General features: G+C 37.2%; 4 protein-coding genes and 1 pseudogene across 4 annotated transcripts; 3 read left to right on the forward strand and 2 right to left on the reverse strand.

Moving 5' to 3' along the window:
• Positions 1-712: 712 nt before the first annotated feature.
• Positions 713-1742, reverse strand: LOC121743190 (B-box zinc finger protein 32-like). The gene is made up of 2 exons (XM_042136422.1): positions 1113-1742; positions 713-1042 (listed from the first exon to the last, which is right to left on the reverse strand). The coding sequence occupies exons 1-2, from the start codon at positions 1542-1544 to the stop codon at positions 896-898; spliced, it is 579 nt and encodes a 192-aa protein (XP_041992356.1). The 5' UTR covers positions 1545-1742; the 3' UTR covers positions 713-895.
• Positions 1743-8569: 6827 nt separating this feature from the next.
• On the forward strand, positions 8570-12319 carry LOC121746142 (annotated as a pseudogene).
• Positions 12320-13679: 1360 nt separating this feature from the next.
• On the forward strand, positions 13680-14458 carry LOC121743752 (calcium-binding protein KRP1-like). The gene has a single exon (XM_042137112.1). The coding sequence runs from the start codon at positions 13845-13847 to the stop codon at positions 14199-14201; it is 357 nt and encodes a 118-aa protein (XP_041993046.1). The 5' UTR covers positions 13680-13844; the 3' UTR covers positions 14202-14458.
• Positions 14459-17277: 2819 nt separating this feature from the next.
• Positions 17278-17909, forward strand: LOC121743889 (calcium-binding protein KRP1-like). The gene has a single exon (XM_042137278.1). The coding sequence runs from the start codon at positions 17428-17430 to the stop codon at positions 17782-17784; it is 357 nt and encodes a 118-aa protein (XP_041993212.1). The 5' UTR covers positions 17278-17427; the 3' UTR covers positions 17785-17909.
• Positions 17910-18034: 125 nt separating this feature from the next.
• LOC121744106 (putative F-box/FBD/LRR-repeat protein At4g03220) lies at positions 18035-20282 on the reverse strand. Its single transcript, XM_042137546.1, has 3 exons — positions 19218-20282; positions 18422-18607; positions 18035-18351 (listed from the first exon to the last, which is right to left on the reverse strand). The coding sequence occupies exons 1-3, from the start codon at positions 20265-20267 to the stop codon at positions 18049-18051; spliced, it is 1539 nt and encodes a 512-aa protein (XP_041993480.1). The 5' UTR covers positions 20268-20282; the 3' UTR covers positions 18035-18048.
• Positions 20283-20289: the final 7 nt, after the last annotated feature.

The raw sequence follows: 20289 nt of genomic DNA on the forward strand, positions 1-20289 counted from the left end.
GAGTAATTCAGTTTGGAGGTAATATTTGAGAGAAGAATGAGTAAAATATACTATGAGAAATGGTTTATGAGAGGCAATATGAGAAAACTAAAGACATTTTATTTTTCATACTCTCTCAAGTTCTCAACTCTTTCAACTTGTGAAAATGGTACAACTATGCCATATTTATAGGCATTCATTTCTTATTCTAGAATTCTCTACTATATTCTTTAATATTTTATATCTAGATTTTTCTCCATAAAAATCTAGATATTTTATTACATTATAGTGAACTCTACTAAAAATATCTAGATATATTTTAAATATAATTCTATATCTAGTTAATTCTACCAAAATATCTAGATATATTTTAAATATAATTCTATATCTAGTTAATTCTACCAAAATATCTAGATATTTTCACCCTCAATTCTAGATAATTCTAGATAATATCTAGATAATACTACTTCTATTAAATATATCTATGAAAAAGTAATGGAGTATTCAAAGTTGCTGCAAAATGAAACAAGAATTGGATTTCCACATTTGTGATAATTTGCATTCAAATGAATCTAACATAACAAAATTTGTAGCAGTAGTAGTAAGCTTGTGACCATACATGATAATTTTTGTGGCACCATAAAAAATCATATTTATCATCCAAAAATTGAAAAATAAAATACTGCTCCATAAGATTTTGTTGAATATATATATGATGCATCCTGTAACAGAATGAAATTAGAATAGACCCATTTTAGCTATTACTACCAAATACTGTAGTACAACCAATAAAAATTAGTATTAGCAAATTTTGAACAATAATAATTAAAAAAACTCTAAATGTGTAACATCATTTCCCAATAAACTACTGTAATTCTAAAACTCGCATTACCACCACTAATCCTAACTAAAACATTTAATCAACGGCTGAAAGCCCCAGCGTCAGATTCAGATCAACGTCTCTCTCCTCCGGCGCCGCCGCCGCCCCTTCTGATCTCCGGAACTTGCTCCGCGTCGTCGCTATTCCTCTCGTCACCGAATCCGTACAGATATTTAGATCTTCCTGTATCCACCACTGAATCAGTAAAAAAAATTCAAGGGAGCATAATTCAAATCTAGAGAGAGATTCATACAATAATCGCGGTACGATCGTGGTCGAGCCGATCGTGGTCGAGCCGGCTGCGTTTCTTTACAACCGATGCCGCTTCTCTGCCGTGCGCAGCCTCACCGCCACTCAGAGAGCTCTCCGGCGGCGGCGACCACGGCGCGACGTGATTCTCGGCCATCTCCTCTTCCTCCGCCGCCGACTTCTCTTCCTCCTCGTGCTCTCCATCGAAATTATCGGCACATTTTCGGCAGGAGGAGTAGGTCGGCGACAGCTTGGATCCAGGGGAGGACCACGACGTCGGCGACTGGCAGACGCGGCAGAGGAGATTTCTCGAATGCCGCGCCACCAGAAAGTTGGCGGAGTGCACCTTGGCGTCGCAGTCCCAGCATAAGATCGCCTGGTCTGACTCACAGTGTATCCGCGCCGCTTGTTTACACAGCTCACATGTTTTCTTCATTTTTTTAATTCCTCTTTCTTACAAAAATGAAACGGAAATCTCTGATGCGGAAACAGAGGCCAACATCGAAACGAGAAGAATTGTTTTGTCGCAGAAACTGATAGAGAAATTATGAGAAAAGAGAGGAATTTTCGCAGTTGAAATAAGAGAGGAATGGAAATGTGAAGAAAGAGAGAGATATGGAGAGAAGAAATGATGGGTGAGGAATGAAAGAGAATAAGAAAAAGAAAGGAAGAACAGATTACTTAATTTCAACTTGCAGTCAACAGCACCAAAATCCACCTTCTTCATACTTGAAATTACAAAATTGCCACCCCTAAATTATTTCATAAAATTATACATCTATCCTCTTAATTTTTTGCTCATTGTTCAATGTTTTATCATCTTATGTCATTACAACACGGATACTACAAGATTAACACGGGTCGTTGATGTATACATTACATATTCTACATATATTTATTCAATTAATTAAGTCATATTTTATTTTGATGATTTTAAGTTACTTAAGTCATCTATTTTTTAGATAAATTTTCTTATAATTTAATTATGTAGTCCATCTCCTACTTTATATACTTTTATATTTTATTATATTGCCTATACTTAGTATATAATTTTTTAACATTAATTTCTTAAATCTCATGTCTAGAAAAATGTCTAAAGTAAATGGGGATGGAATGATTTATTTGGTTTTCTTCTAGTTTTTGGAATATGTACTCCCTCCATCCCAAAAATAGAAACTCTTTCCTTTTTGGTCTGTCCCCTAAAAATAAAACTTGTTATTTAGAAAATAAAATTTCTCTCTAATGAGATAGGATTTATTCTTCACTAATACACTTTTCTTTCTATATCTCTTTTACTTTATCAATTATTAGGGGAGTATAGAAGTATTAAATTTTCAAATTTGATAATGTCTAACTTAATCTCCGATTTTTTCTCAGTTAATGTTTTATGAAGCAAATTGACATCTGTATGTTTTAAGTTTGGTAATCCACTCTTTAGATCCTAACCATGCATATTAAATTGTTGTTATCCACTAAAATAATGTTAATATTTTAGCAGGACCCAATGTAATGTCATGTGTATTTCTTATATTCATGAATCAATCTTATACTACTACTACTACTACTAAGTCTAAACTTGTAGAATTAAATTAAGCATAGATTCGAAATGAATGGTTGAGAAAGGGGCAAAGTCGGAAATTCGTGAGCCAGAGAAAGATGCTGGAGATATTTAGGGACATGGGGAATGTGTGTGGGGTGTGAAACGACATGGTAGGAAGACAAGTAGTGGTGATGAGGGGTGACAGGTGTCGCGATTTAAGGGCGCAACACCTGATTTTTCTATGTTTGTGGTCTATGTTTGTGTGCGACGTCTGGGTTGGTACACGGGATATTTTTCTCCCCGCTGACGTGGCGGAACCCACATTCTTTCTGTTGACGTGGACGTTGCTGGCGGAATGGGGCACCTGCCCGATGACGTGGAATTTCCTGGTTTTTTTATTCGGTTTTGTTATCGTGATGGGTTTATTAATACTGGGGCGTCCAGAATTTCAGTACGCGTTTCATTATTGGCTGACAAAAATTGTATGGTGAGGAATGATCGCGAAATTGTTTTTATGTGTTAGAAACAGTCGTATACCGAAAATTATTTTTTATTGGTTTTTCTTCATTTTATATTATTATTATTATTTATTTTATTTTTTTTGCAAAGATGAAACTTTAAATGCTGCGTGGATGAAGTTTATTAGAAAATGGAGTGAATGATTTTGTGTTATTTGCTTTGAAGTTTATTGAAAAAATTACATTGAAAAATGCTAGCACTACATACTAATAAAAGAGAATTGCTTTCAAGCCTATATTATGCCAACTTCACTATTTGAGCAGTCTGACTATATATGTTTTTAAATGACTAGTCTTTGTTATTTGTCTCAATCGTTATGCGAAATTGAAATGCGTCTCTTAACTTTAAAGATGTGAAATTGAAACGTGTTTTACTTATACTCAAATGTTAAAAGATTATTTATCAAGCATGGAATGTTTTTTCCCATTTTTGTCTAGTTTGAGAAAAAAAAAGTCTATAATTTAGAGATGGTACTCCTTTGATCCACGAGTACATATCTAACTCCTTAGCAATTTGAGCTTTAAGAAATATGATGAAATGTTGGTGAAAAAAGGTGTGTAATGTGAATCAAAATGGATTGATTAAAATTGACAAAATGAATTCAGTAATAACCAATGTTTTAAAAACTGGATCGGTCGGCGAACCGACGAAGCTATTGGTTCATGGTTCAACCGGTCCAACCGGTTCAAACACTGGTCGAATCGTTTTACTGTTGCAAATGCATATAATTAAGTATACAATATACAAAATATATTAAATTTATATATAATTAATAATATAGCAAAAATATTAACCTTATATTTTAGTTGTAATATAAATATTAAAATTTAGTAGTAAATGACTAAATTTCATAAATATTTTTGTTTGTAAATAAAATTAAATATATGATTCATTAGTTATTGTAGATAAAAAATTTAATATTTTATATATAAATCGATAAATTTCATTATAACTAAAAAAGTGTATTGAACGAAATAATATTATATTAAGCAATAATTAAACATGAATAATTAGTCATTTTATGTAAAAATATTAATATCAATGGTTAGTGTATATAAATTAAATATATACTACAAGAAAAATATTAATATTAAGTAATAATAAATTATATTTACATATAAAACATATTAAATTTATGTGTAATTACACACTCATATATTGTAAAAATCTAGTGATTATTAAAGCATAATTAAAATATATATTATAATTAACAATTTTTTAAAAGAATATAAAACTAAAATGAATTATTATTTTATGTGGATAAAAATATGATTTTTAGTGTATAGGAATAATTAACGTTTACATTATTTCAAAATGGTCATAATGTGGCGTCGTAAAAGTGTTGGTATATAGATAAGAGGTCACAATATCAAGTCTTGCCAACAACAAATTTTGAAAAATTATTTTCCCAAACCACGTGTAGTCTCGAATTATATTTTTGTCAGAAGACACACGTAATATCAGTTCTTTTTCTTAATTATCAGAATAAGCATTACTATTAATAGTTGTCATTTGTTCTCTTCTTCAATGTTTTCTTTTTTAGAAATTACGAGTTGGGCTTGATAGTTTGCAACAGCTCAACTCGGCCCAATATTAGAATTTGAAATCTTTGAATAAGTAGTAACATACTAGTATAATGAGCTAGGCCCAACACATTGTTGGTATGGTATTTGTTTAATGGAGTATTTAATTTTCATTGTTTAATATTGACTATGTAAGTAATATATGCGCTTCTTATTTATCTTTGAGTAATTAAATGATTAAAAATCTCATTAATAAATGTATATTTATTTATTATCTTTGTCGTGTCTAGTATCCAGTAACAAGAATAATAATCCACTAACAAATGGATGATCTTTCCCACAAGTCAAATAAACAGCATTTTTTTTTATTAATTCTAAGATAACCAAAATCATAAAACAAGGCATAAGAGTATCACTTTACTACGTCCAATATCATAAATTCTGTTTTTTTGAATAGCATATTTGATTCTTTTGCAAAAAAAGGGGACGTATCATGAATTCGGTTGAATAGCATATTTGATTGTCTTGCAAAAAGACTGAAACTCCAATCCCAAAGGTCCTCCATATCTCAGTCCGACAATATTGTGCGGAATGTTCAATCAAGGGACACAGTGGTCCGCTAAGAGGGAGGCCATGATCCACTATCCTGCCATAATTCCTATGGCCAAACACTTAAACCTGAGAGATGTTGTAATTACAAGACAGTGGTCCGCTGTACCCCAAATTTCATGCTAATTATATATTTATATGTGCTAATAACTAAACAGTGGTGGTGGTGCAGCGTTAAGTCGCTGTATTTTCTCTATCATGATCAGGATGCCTGAGCTCGATCCTTATCGCGGCGTTATTATTGTTTTAATTAATTTTTATACAATATTTAATTGACAACATATACTCCAATAAATAAACATTACACTAGTCTAGTAGGAGTATTTTATATTTCTGTGTTAATTATTCTAAACGAGTGGTTCATATATAATTTTTTCTACAATAAACACTACCTTAGAGTTATAGTATTTCAAATAAATACTTTATTTTTAAAAAATTATAAGTAAATTAACATAGTATATTTTTCTTCTATACAATAAACGTTACTTTAGTGTTATATATTAAGCATTAAGATAGTATTATGTTAATCTTAATTTATGCTAAAGTCGAAGTTTGAAGTTCCGAGTAACTATATAAATTTATTGCATCCCCGAATCGAAAATCCTGGATCCGCCACTGCTATAAGATAATAGTGGAAATCGATCCTTGCCTATTCTTATTTCTTATAATTCTGCACCCCAGAATTAACTGCTATGCGGTCACATATTTGATTCTGTTGTGACAGAATAGAGCAATTGTGTAATAGAGACAAACAAAAATGTAAAAAGACACAGAATTTACGTGGTTCACCCCGTTCCACTAGCAGCAACTATACAGATTCAAAACATAGTATAAGATTCTCACTTGTAACAAACGTGGTCATCCTTTTAGGTGGTGTTCGATTTCTAAGATAAAATAATACGAATATATAATATTGGATTCAGTTGTGAGATTATTTTAGTCATAGGGGGTTAGCTACAGTGGCGGACGCAGGTGGAGGAGGTGAGGGGCTTAAGCCCCTCCCAACCCATTTTTTTTAGTAAAGATTTTTTAGTGAAATAAATAAATATCTTACGAACAGGTTTTTTAGTGAAGCCCCTGCTAAGATTTATTCATGCGTCCGCCACTGGTTAGCTATGACTTATTATCCCATGATTATCCATCTAGGATTGAGTTGTGGGATTGAATCTCATGAACCAAACACATTACATATTTAATCCCGGGATACAATCTTACGAACCGAACACGACAAACTTAGTGTCAATTATGATTGGCCGTATTTCCATTAAACAATGTAATATAGTAATGGAAATCGATAAGTGAATACGATTAGGGCTGGCAATTTTCTACACGGCACGATAATCTGACACGAATCCGCACGAAATTATTGGGTTGGGTCACGTCTTATTGGATCCGTGTCCTTATCGGGTTGACCCATTAAGAACCCGATAATTTCGGGTTGGGTTCGGGTCGGATGCGGGTCGGATACAGGTAACCCATTAAGAAATAATATTATTATTTTTATTATTATTTTAAAAAATCTATATTACTTTAATTTTTTAATTTCTTATAAATTAGGTTTAAATAGTATAAAACGAATTTTAATTGTGTAAATTAGGTTAAAATTAAGGTTTAATCGTGTAATACTAGGTTTTAATCGTGTAATATCAGGTTCGGGTTGTTATCGTGTCGTGTCAACCCATATTATATCGTGTCGATAACATGTTCGTGTCGGGTGCGGGTCGTGTTCGGATTTGAAGGTAGCAGGTCGGGTTCGTGTTCGGATTTATAGTTTCCTTAACAGGTCGGGTTCAGGTTAGGTCTTATTGGGTTGGGTCATTATCAGGTTGACCCGATAACGACCCAATCCGCACGATTTGCCAGCCCTAAATACGATAAGGCGCTGTGGACACGTGACGTAATTCAATAGTTAGATGAACAAACAAAAGTATTGGTTTTTCAAAGTCAATGTGGCAGAAGATGTGTTGCAGTTCATAAATTGATATCGTTATAGTAGTAGTATATTAAATGTGGTTCTGAAATGTGAAATCGAAAGTGACTTAAATAAAAAGAATATCGTTTTCATTTTCGAAATTAATAAACAAACTTTAAGACAAGTGGCCTAAAGTTTCCATGCACGTAGACACTTGTTTGACGAACACCGACACCAACCACATTATATTACTAGTAAATTACTCCTAATTTATAAAATTTTGCATGCAATTAACGAAATCTTATTCCACCTTATAATGTGGAGTAAATTCTATATTGAAAAATTGACAAACGATAATACCAACATGCAATAACTTGGTATTTACTTTTAATATAGGGAAGTACTTTTTTCTCCTTCAATAATGTCCATCTATAATTAATAATAATCCAATTTTGTTCATTTATATTTATATAATTTTACTCTAAAACCCATGCTATTCAACGACAATCGATTCACTAAAAAAAAGTTTTGTTTAAAATATATTAACTAGTTATAAGAACGAAATCTATCATAATCTAAAGTGTCAGTTTGGTGAAAAGACATTGATACCCTTTTAAGAAGGAAAATGGAAAGATGAATTGACTTTTATTTCTTTATTTTATTTTGAGTATTGTCCAATAAAATTCTAGCTTCTTAAGGAAGTTTTGAAACTTTTAAATATGGTCTGCCATTAATTGAATATGCATTTATGTAGGACTAATTTTCTAATTTTCTGATTGCAAAATAGGGGTGGTTCTGCTTGGAATCCGGTGATGGCTCCGGCGAGAACTCCGGCAATGGCTATGACGAAGGAACAAACATATCAAATTAGCAAAAATCTACGTAGAATCTTTCAATTTACACATTTTTGAAACTTTGAATAACTTAATATTGGTTTTATATTCTATATTATGAAACAAGAAAAAGATACTTCACCGGGGATGACGCCGGCGCCGGAGATGCACGTCTAGAAAGTAAAGGCAGCGGTGGCAGAAGGGACGGCGGCAGAAGCGACAGAAAGGACGGAGGCAGCGGCGGCAGCAATGATTCATTCATTAGGGAGTAATAAATTCTTCATTTAGAGTAAAATAAGATAAGTACATTTCTATTTTTTTAAATCTTCATATTGCTTTGAATTCTTATTTTTTATATATTTATTATATTTTATATTCATTATTTGAAACTCTTATGTCTCGTGCGTAGCACTGGTGTTAATACTAGTTAAGTTAAATTACCAGATACTAGTATAATATAATCTTGATATTATATAAATGATCAAGTTAAATTATCAGATATAATATAATGTTGATATTATAGAAATGACCAAGAATTATTGGTACAAGTGAGCATAAGAAAAAAAGTAACCGAACCAATAAAGAAAATGGATCACGTTACTAGGAACGGTCTAAAGATCAGGAATATGACTCACTTACTGTGAGATAAAGTAACCAAACAAATAAAGAAAATGCATCGTGTTAGTAAGAACAGTCTAAAGAAGAATATGACTCACTTACTATGAAATGGTACAAAGAAGAATATGTCTCACTTACGGTTAGTAAGAACAGTCCAAAGAATAATATGACTCACTTACCGTTAGTAAGAACAGTCCAAAGAAAAATATAACTCACTTATTATGGAATGATCCAAAAAAGAATATGACTCACTTATCGTAGAAACATGATGGAGGAAGTACAGATGATTTCTTAGTTAAGCATAAACATGACAAGTGAAGTGGCCTAAAAGTATAGATTATACACAAAGAGCTACTTGAATCAAACATACTCTACTCCCCTCTACTTAGCCATGGCTCTCCACCTCCTTTTATATCTCCTCCCACTCTTCCTCCTCCTCTACACCACCACCAACCACCTCCTCAACAACCTCCTCCACCTCCCGCCCACCCCCTTCCCCACCCTCCCCATCATCGGCCACCTCTACTTCTTCCTCAATAACCCCACCCTCCCCTCCCACCGCGCCCTCTCCCTCCTCTCCCGCCGCCGCCACAGCCCCACCCCCCTCCTCCTCCGCCTCGGCTCCCGCCCCACCCTCCTCGTCTCCACCCCCTCCGCCGCCCGCCAATGCCTCTCCCTAAACGACGTCGTCTTCGCCAACCGCCCCGACCTCCTCAACGGCAAGCACTTCGGCTACAACTTCACCAGCCTCGCCTGGGCCCCCTACGGCCCCCACTGGCGCAACCTCCTCCGCCTCTCCTCCCTCTCCCTCCTCTCCGCTCACAAGCTCTCCGCCCTCTCCTCCGTTCGGGCCGAGGAGGCCCGAACACTGGCCCTGAAATTGATGTGTGGAGTCGGTAAAGAGGTGGATATGAAGGCGGTTTTCTTCGAGCACGCGTATAGGGTGGTGGCGGCGATGATTTTGGGGAGGGCGGAGGAGGCGGAGGCGGAGGGGTTTAGGGAGATTGTGGCGGAGATGGCGGCGGCCACGGTGGAGGCTAATGTGGTTGATTTTGTGCCGTTTTTGGGGTGGTTTGGGTTTGGGGGTGTGGAGGGGAAGATGAGGTTGGTGCAAGAGAAGAGAGAGAGGTTTATGGAGAAATTTATCGGAAAACATGGAGGCGGTTGCGGCGGAGGGGAAAGAAATTTGATCGGAATATTGTTGGATTTGCAGAGGGAGGAGACGGAGTATTATACGGATGAAATGATCAGGAATTTTCTATTGGTAACCAACTAAACTGTTTTTGATTTATGTCAAATTATTTTATTTGGCATTTGATTGTTGATAGAGTATATAGGAAAATTAAAGGAATGATGAATAATTGTTAAGTAGAGGTGGTTTGGGAAATGGATAGATGTACTCTTAATTGCTCCATCGATTATATTATGGTTTAAAGATATTTAGGTAGTAGGAGTTTATTGGCATCTCTTGCGTTGCACTTATGGAATTATGAATATACAAATGATGTATGTTGGCGTGACGAAATGGGAAGAAATTACATGTAATTTTAATAGAAAAAACATATAGGAGTAAACTTTTTGAGGATATAATTGATTTGTTCGAAACGGGATGAGTCTTTCTCTTTTAACAAAAACTAATATATTTTTTATTTCCCCATTTTGCTTTATTTTTTCTCTATTTAATTCACTAACTCTAATATTTACTAAATTTTACTATATCTTTAATTTGGGGGGAAGGAAGTAGTACTACTATAATTTTTTATTTGAAGTTACTAAAACTAAAAATTACTACTCTCTTTTGCATGACTTCGAATTTGGGCCACTGAGGGGCCCATTTTCGAGATTGAGCTCTACTAAAATGTGATGTCCTGTGGGCCTTTGGATAAGTTTATTATAATGTGTACAAAGTGTTTAAATTCTGAAAATATTTGAGTAATTAATTTTCTTATAAGTTATAGAAAATTATAGAGTAAAGGCCAAAATTGGTCCTGAACATAGGCTCATTTTATCATTTTGGTCCTAAACATTATCTTTTGAATTTTTTGGTCCTGGACATTTCAAATCGGATCACAATTGGTCCTACGTTAACAATTCCGTTAATATTTAACGGTCAACGATTTTAATCACAATTTATGACCAACTTAAACAATTTTTAATTATTTAATCATCAAAAATATTTTTTTAAATAAAATCATAAATAATTTGATTATTTAAAAATTGTTTAAGTTGTAATAAATAATTTATGATTTTTTGATGATAAACACAATTTTGACCAACTTAAACAAATTTGAAGTATTTAATCATCAAAATTATTATTTTTAAATAAAATCATAAATAATAAATTATTTAAAAATTGTTTAAGTTGTAATAAATAATTTATGATTTTTTTATGATAAACACAATTTTGACCAACTTAAATAATTTTTAATGATTTAATCATCAAAATTATTTTTTTAAATAAAATCATAAATAATTTTGTTATTTAAAAATTGTTTAAGTTGGAATAAATAATTTAATTATTTAAAAATTATTTAATTATTTATAATAAATAATTTATGATTTTATTTTAAAAAATAATTTTGATGATTAAATAATTAAAAATTGTTTAAGTTGGTCAAAATTGTGATTAAAATCGTTGACCGTTAAATATTAACGGAATTGTTGACGGAGGACCAATTGTGATTCGATTTGAAATGTCCAGGACCAAAAAATTCAAAAGATAATGTTTAGGACCAAAATGATAAAATGAGCCTATGTTCAGGACCAATTTTGGCCTTTACTCAAAATTATAATTCGATAGAGAAAATGATAAAAAAAAAATTGGAATGGTATATATATTGAACATAATTAATGATAGTAGAATTATGTTTGGAAAACAAGTATTGTTGGCTATAATATTATGAAAAAATAAATAAATAAGGGTTAAAGAAACTTATTCGGGGGAGTTTACAAGCTGTTGGAGCTTATTTTAGCTTATTTATAAAGCTTTTAAATGATGTAGATGTAGATGTAGATGATGTCTGCTATCTTAACAGGTTATAATCCAAGGGGCAACACACACTACAGCAACCACACTAGAATGGGCCTTCTCCCACCTCCTAGCAAATCAACACACCATTCTAGCAAAAGCGAGGGCCGAAATCGACAATCTCGTCGGAAAATCCCGCCTTATCGACGAATCTGACCTGCCCGAACTCCCGTACCTCGGATGCATCATCAACGAGACGCTCCGGATGCATCCAGCGGCCCCGCTCCTGACGCTGCACGTCTCGTCGGACGAGTGCCGCGTGGATGGGTTCCGCGTCCCTCGCGGCACCATGCTCTTGGTGAACGCGTGGGAGATCCACAACAATCCCGAGACGTGGAGGGATCCCGAGAGATTCTTGCCTGAGAGATTTGAGGGCGGGAAAAATGGATTTGAATTTGAATTCAAATTTTTGCCGTTCCTGCCCCGGCCAAAGACTGGCTATGGAAATGGTTGGGGTGGCGTTGGGGTGTTTGATACAATGTTTTGAATGGGAAAAGATTGGTGAGATTGATATGAAAGAAGGGAAAGGGGTTGTAACGTCAAGAGCTCAGCCCTTGAGAGCTAAGTTGGTCCCACTGCCATTCCTTGCCAACTTACTTTCTCGAAGCGTTATCAATATTCGTGACTGAAAGGTCATGAATTCGATCTCGTTAACTGAATATTCGAACCATTCGTGATTAAAAGGTCATGATAACCTTCGAACCGTTCGTGATTGAAAGGTCATGATTTTGATCTTCTTAGTAAATCTTCACGATCGAATGACTAAAAATGAAGATTTCCGATATGTTCGTGATTAATGGTCATGATTTAATTTCGATTTTATTAACTAAATCTTTGAACCGTTCGTGATTGAAAGGTCATGATTTTGATCTTCTTAGTAAATCTTCACGATCGAATGACTGAAAATGAAGATTTCCGATATGTTCGTGATTGATGGTCATGATTTAATTTCGATCTTATTGACTAAATCTTTGAACTGTTAGTGATTGAAATGTTATGAGTTCGATCTTCTTGATTAAAATTAAATGGCTGAAAAGGAGTATGAGTAGTATTTGTGGGTGGTTAAAATTAATCAATGTGAAAAAAAAATCTTTATTGAATATTGTGCTATTATATTTATATATAGTACTATGCGTTAATTTAGCGAATTTAGAGCGAACTAGATTTGCATATAATTATTTAAAAGTAATTAAAGAAGGATTTCTCAGCTTAAACCCTCGAGCGTAATTAATTGGAGACGGTGCTTATTTTAAATCAACTAGTATTAATTTAATTTTATATACTAGTAAGGTAAATATAAGTCCTTATCCTTCGAATCCGTTGTACCCAATTTTATACTATTACTCATGTAATTAATATATATATCACACATCCAACTATGTACAGCCAAATACTAATAAAAAAGGTCCAATCTTTATATGGTAAGCCCATTTATTCTAAAATATTATTTGTCACTTAGCTGATAACATCTTAAATTAAGCCTTATAGTCAATTATCCGTTTAACTCTTTTAAAAAAAAGACGCTAATTAAGAAAGCCGGTAGCTCAAAGACTCCGGCTAATGCCTCATTCTTGCTAACGATTGTTCAAATTTCAAAGCTTAGAAATCGTTATAATTATTTATCGCACTCCAAATTTAAAATATTAAATTCCCGATATTGCATAATCAAATTGGAAGTTTGTGGTGATCCTCTTAAAAGCTTCACATGAACAAAATCAAATATTGAGGCATGCATGTTTCCAAGTTCCCACCTCCCAAGTCTCCCTGCAACCCAACAACATCCATCCAAATCATGTGAAAACACTAATTTATTCAGACAAAATTCTGCCCACCTTCATTAAATTAATTCAATGAAACTTCCTCCTGTTCTCATGGAACAAGTCAACAATCACAAGAATCCCCTTATTCTAATCTAATCCACCCGAAATTACCACAATGCCCCTCTCCCTCTTCCAAGAAAGTGAGCTGCAGTTTTTATGCAAGAACCTCAATGACTCTCTGTACATTGGTTGTCATCAATTCCCCACTCTTTCCTTGAAATCCACCACACCCTCTCCCTCTTAGTATAAAACCTTCATGCCCCTTTTCTTCCTCATCATCAACACTGCTTATCCAAATCCAGATTGTGTTTAAGAAAGAGATTCTTGATTCATCATGGCTGGAGGGAGAAAGGGGAATGATCAGTTTGAAGACATGCTGCCATTGATGGCTGAGAGGTTGGGAGGTGAGGAGCTGATTGGGGAGCTCTGCAAAGGGTTTGGTCTGCTGATGGATAGGGAAAAAGGGGTGATCACATTTGACAGTTTGAAGAAGAACTCAGCTCTCTTGGGGCTGCAGGATCTCGGGGACGACGAGCTCGAGGGCATGTTGAGGGAGGGCGATCTTGACCGGGATGGCGCCCTCGACCAGATGGAGTTTTGTGTGCTCATGTTCAGGTTGAGCCCTCAGCTCATGGACCAGTCTGTGGCCTTGCTTGAGTATGCTTTAGAGCAGGAGTTTGGATGGAATTGAATTTTTTTTTCTTTTTTTTTTCATTTGTTTGAGTTAGGGGGGGCTCGAGCCCGGATCGTGTGTTACAAATCGTGTTTCATCTTCTATTTCGTTGTTATTGTTGATGCGGAGACTACGAGATGTAGCGTGATTTGTAATAATGGATGGTCCATGAATAATTTGTGTATATAGATCAAGCAAGAGTGTCATTAGGCCTCTCAAAGTCGTGTGAATTGATATTTTGTAATGACATGATGGAAATAAGAGATTGAAACAAACAATTACAGATAAAGAAGTTTGTGGGCAAATAATGGAAGTTTTGTCGAATGCATTGTGCATATATATCAAACAAAAGTGATGATTCTCTTCGACTCGTGCAAAATGTAATAATGAAATGAAACACAACGAATCACAAAAACTTGGAAGTGGTAAAGAGATCAAATATGACCCTTTTATCACTAGTTTAGAGATCAAATAATTCGTGCAAATAGATACAACAAAAGTATTGATTCTCTTAGACTCATACAACATGTATTAGAGCATCCACAACCGTGCTCTTGCCAGCGGCACGGTTGTGGGCCCGACCCCACTTTTTCTGCTTGCTCTCTGGCAAGAGCACAACACCCACAGTTGTGCTCTTCCGCAAGGACGAGCACAATTAATTTAAAATTCAATTACACAAAAACATTTCCATATACTAAAATTCATTAAAAAACCACAATAAATATTACAAATTACAAATAAAATAAAAAAGACATAATTAAAATCCTAAAAATTAAAAATTACATAATTAAAATCATAAGAATTAAAAAGTACATAATTAAAAAACTAAAAATTAAAAATTACATAATTAAACTCCTAAAAATTTAAAATTACATGATTATTGGCTAATATTACCCGAGGAAGACTACGCATCCGGCGGCACCAACCCCAATTATTTTTTGAGACCCAATATCATGTCCTCGTGCGTTTGAAGTTGCGTGGGGGTCATAGTTGACCTATCGGCCATATTGAGTTGGGCCAAAAGGGCCCACAACGAGTTGTTCGGGGGTGGAGGTGGAACATAGGGTGCGGGTTCGGGGGCGGGGGCAGATGGAGTCGCGGCGCGACGGCGTTCGGCCGCCGCCTTCTTCCTTCCTTGCGGTCGGCGTCGGGAACCGCTTGGTCCGGCATCGGGGCTACCCAAGTTAGCTTTGGCGAGTTGGCTTGCCACTTCTTCGCCGGCGTCGGATAGGGATGCCGACCGTGACCGTTTGGAGGAGCCGCTAGAGGAGGATGTTACGTCTCCCAGATACTTCAGGTGCGTCCTCATTTCCTGCCAAACATTTAGGTACTTGAACGACTTACCGTTCATGGATTGGTAGGTGCTCAGCGCCGCAGTGATGATGTCGACCTCGCTCCGGCCGCTCCCGGCATTCCGCGACTCCTGGAGGAAATAGCCATTGAACTTGCCAATTTCGTCGTTGGCTCGGCCGATGCAGTTGCGCACCATACTCTCGTTGCGCTCGATCGTTCCCGGCGGCCGCTTTGCATTGTACCGCCGAGAGACGCGCCACCAAAAGTGATCGCCGGATTGGTTCGTGCCAACCACCGCATCTTCGGAGATTTCCAAGTACGCCTTGAACAATCTATCCATCTCCGCCGGTGAGTACGGTGTGCGGACACCGGCGCGAGATGGAGGAGTCGGAGTTTGGGAAGGGACGAGAGGCCTAGTCTCCGGTGTCCACCCGTATCGCCCATCGGAGGCACCTTGCTCGTCGACCGGGTATGGCCGGTAGCCACCCGGAACGCCCGAATCTTGGGTGAGAGGAGGGGCCGAATAGTCCGTTTCCGGACTAGGAAACGGTTGTGAACCGAACCATTCGGGGTTCCAACCGTGGGAGCCCGTAGGGTTATCGTCTTGGCCGGACATAGTGATGTTGTAGGGTATGAGAGAATGAAGATGAAAATGGATATGAGAAATTGAAAATGAAAATGGATATGAGAGAATGAAGATGAGAATTGTGTAGTTTGATGTGAATTTTTGGGAGTGAAATTGGGGTATTTATAGATGAAAGTGTGTATTTTTGGGGTAAAAAAATGAAAAAAAAAATTAAAAAGTGGAAAAAAAACGGTTATAAACGGATATATTTTTTTTGGGAAGTGAAAAAAAATTTATTTTTTATCGGTTTTTTTAATTAAAAACCGATTTTTTAATTAAAATTTTTTTTAACACAACGGCTATGCCGTTGACGAATCCCAGCGCGCCACGTCAACTGCTCGCTGACACAGCGGCGGCGGGTAGCGTCCGTGCCAGCGGCGCGGACGGCCGTGGCGACGGATGCCACCGTTGTGGATGCTCTTAATCAAATAAAATGCGTGAATAGGGAATTAGGAAAACAATCAAGAAATGATAAAGATATCAAAGGTCCTTTTGGCACTAGTTCATAAATCAAATAATTAGTGCATATATAAATCAAAAGCAAACAAAAGTATCGAATCTCTCAAACCCATGTAAAGTGTATTAATGAACTAAAAAGGTGAATTGTATAATAAATAAGGAAAGAGGATAAATTCTTATTTGTCCCATACTTTTTTAGAATTTGTAAAATAAATGTGAAGTTACATTTGAGTTCACATATTATCTCATCCTTCATTTTTTCGGTGAATTATGTGCTGATGTGGCAGTCGGTTCAAAACACGTGGACAAAACGTCATTTCGAACTTAAATAGACATTGTTGTTTTGTCCAACATCACTTTCTCCACGTGTTTTAAATCCGGCTGTCACACATGATTCATCGAAAAAAAGGAAAGGTAGGATAAATTTAGAACTTCGTAATCTATTTCTCAGATTTTAAAAAAAATGTAAAAAGACTTATCACGATAAGGGGAACACGATGTAGTAATTTAGGATCTATAAGCATAATTATTTCCCACTTCATTAAAACTTAAAAGTACCCAATGCCAATGAAAGTTCCTCCTACCCTCATGGAGCAAATCAAAAATCACAAGAAACCCATTATTCTAATCAACCCCAAAATTACTGTACTGACCCTGTCCCTCTTCCGAGAAAGGTATAGCTCCATTTCTTTGTAAAAACCTCAGCCGACAGGCAATGACTGTCTGTACATTGGTTGTCATCAGCCCCCCACTCTTTCCTTGAAATCCACCTCTCCTTATCCCTTTTAGTATAAAACCCTCATGTCCCTTTTCCTCCTCATCATCATTGCTTATCCAAATTGAGAGAATATTGATTCTTGATTCATCATGGCTGGAGGGAGAAAGGGGAATGATCAGTTTGAAGACATGCTGCCATTGATGGCTGAGAGGTTGGGAGGTGAGGGGCTGATTGGGGAGCTCTGCAAAGGGTTTGGTCTGCTGATGGATAGGGAAAAAGGGGTGATCACATTTGACAGTTTGAAGAAGAACTCAGCTCTCTTGGGGCTGCAGGATCTCGGGGACGAAGAGCTCGAGGGCATGTTGAGGGAGGGCGATCTCGACCGGGATGGCGCCCTCGATCAGATGGAGTTTTGTGTGCTCATGTTCAGGTTGAGCCCTCAGCTCATGGACCAGTCTGAGGCCTTGCTTGGGTATGCTTTAGAGCAGGAGTTTGGATGGAAATGATTTTTTTTTTTCTTTTTTTGGGGGGATTCGTTGTGTATATAGATAAAGGAAAAATGTCAATTAATCCTCTCAAACTTGAAGTTGAAACAACCCAACGAATAAACATGAGATTGTTCATTGTCTTATTTAGCTTTGTAATTACCATCCGATGATTGTGAAATGATGAAATGAAACACGATAAAAAAAATACGAAATTAGAAAGGAAAACAGAGACTTTTATCACTAGTTCATAGATCACAGAGCATGAGAGCAATTAGTTGATCACTACTGAAAAACAATGTTAGCATTGGAAGAAGCCCTAGAAAATCCCAAAATCTGTGATTTGATCTTCTCTCTAAGAAGGGAATCTCTGCCCTTGGACAGACTAGCGCTTAGAAACACTTGCTGCAGCACTTTCCCATGCTTGAGCAAGAACTTCACAATACTTACATCATTTGCACATTCTGAGAATCCATGGATCTTCACCACCTTTAGGTGATGGAGAAACGAGCTCAGCGACTGAGCCTGCGACTCCCAGTGTCGCTCTTCGCCTGAGCTCGGGGACTGCCACAGATCCTTGTTCCATTCCTGGTGGACAACAATGAGTTTTAGGGAGAGTGCAGATATGGTGGGGACAGAGTTGAATTTGGCGACTTACTTGTTGTTGGGCGCTGCGGTCGCGAATGATCATGATAGTTATGGTGTGGATGGTGGGAGAGCTCCTGAATATACTTTCTAATCCGGAGTTGTTGTGCTTGTTAAAGCCGGTGGCGAGCTCGAGATACTTGAGTTTGTTGAATGAACGTAATGATAATCCTGCAAAGTGATTGTGTTTTGATAGAATCTGTGGCCACTAACAAAGTTAGGAAGATGGAAGTCTGAATTCAGGGGATTTGATGCAGTATATGTGGAAGAACAAATCTACAATCCCGGAAGAAACACAGATTTTGAATCAGCATGAACAAAAACTTCGGGAAAACTGTGGCAGAAATCAGAAGCAGAACTGAAAGTGAAAAGATTAAATGGATAATGAAGCAGCTGATGCTAATATATGAATTGTGTATAAGTATATGATTTCATGCAGCAAACAATTTCAGAACAGACACAAATTTTGAAATAACATTTATCAGTTACCAACAAACAGCTAAAATTGGAAATGTGTGTATGATTACATGCAGCAAACAATCTCAGAAGAAACACAGATTTTGAATCAACAGATGAAACAGAATTGTGTATAATAATACTCCATATGATTTGATGCAGCAAACAATCTGAGAAAAAACACAGATTTTGAATCAACAGTTAAATTTAAGTGCAAAGAATTGTGTATAATACTTATGATTTTATGCAGCTAACAATCACAGAACAAATGCAGTTTTTGAATCTAACAGTTAACAGTTACCAACAAATATGATTCCAGAAGTGCAGATTTAAGGATAGGATGAAGAATATACCTCGATGCACTGGCTTTCAAGAGTGAGAGAGTGGCAATTCGACATTCCAGATAGGAAATTCCACACACTAATGATCTTAGACGCACTAAGATCTTCAGGGAGGAGGTAGAAACCAACAAAAGCCTCCTGGAGATGAGTCAAGTCATGCAGAATACATTCTTCAGTGACAGCATTGTACGACCAAAACATGATTCGCAGATCAGGTGCTTCGATCTCCACCCGACTGCTAACGCTATACGCATCAAAACAGCTCCGCACTCTCAATTTCTTCAGTTTCTGGACGCGGATTTCCAGATCCTGCAGCTGATAGCAGTTCTCGAGGCTCAAATCCTCGAGTGCGGGAGATTCGATTCTGAGATGCCTCAAATCGAAGCAAGCTTCGAGGTGCAGCTTTTTCAGGAGAGGAAACGACGAATTTGTGAACAGATTCGTGAGATGCGGCTGATCACACAGAATTAGGCGCGAGAGAGATAGAACCGACAGCGATCGGAATCCGTCCTTCATGATCTGAAGAGGCGGCAGGCGGAATCCAGGATGGCATGATTTTAACCGCAGCGAACGCAGCGTGCTGCTCCCGATCACGGAGCGCGGGAAATTGAAGTAATCGCAGGTGGAGACCTCGATGTCGAGCTCCTGCACGTTGTGCCTCACGGCGTGGCGGATCAGGGCGGAGAGGCGAGAGAACGTCAGCGACGCTCGGAATCGGAGTACTCTGACGTCGGAGTGCTTCTCGAGGAGGCTGAGGATCTGATCCGCGTAGCCGGCGCATCGCGCGACGTGCAGCCGCACTCGCCTCTCGGCGTCGCGGCAGGCTGAGTCAATGTGCGGCGGGCTGTAGGCGGTGGTGAAATCGAGATCGGGGAAGGAATACCAGAGTTCTCTCCAGCGGCGGGAGAGAACGCTCGTCTGCGCGGCGGATTTGATCGGAAGGAAGGAGATGACGTGGTGGAGGATGTCGTTGGGGAGATCGCTGACGCGATCCTCATCGTCGAGGTCGGCCGGCGGCGGATTCTGGCACGGCTTCTTCCGCTTGGCGGATCGCGTTTCCATGAATCATTCGTGAGTTTCGCGG

Source organism: Salvia splendens, chromosome 8, assembly GCF_004379255.2.
Source record: "Salvia splendens isolate huo1 chromosome 8, SspV2, whole genome shotgun sequence".
NCBI classification, from domain to species: Eukaryota; Viridiplantae; Streptophyta; class Magnoliopsida; order Lamiales; family Lamiaceae; genus Salvia; species Salvia splendens.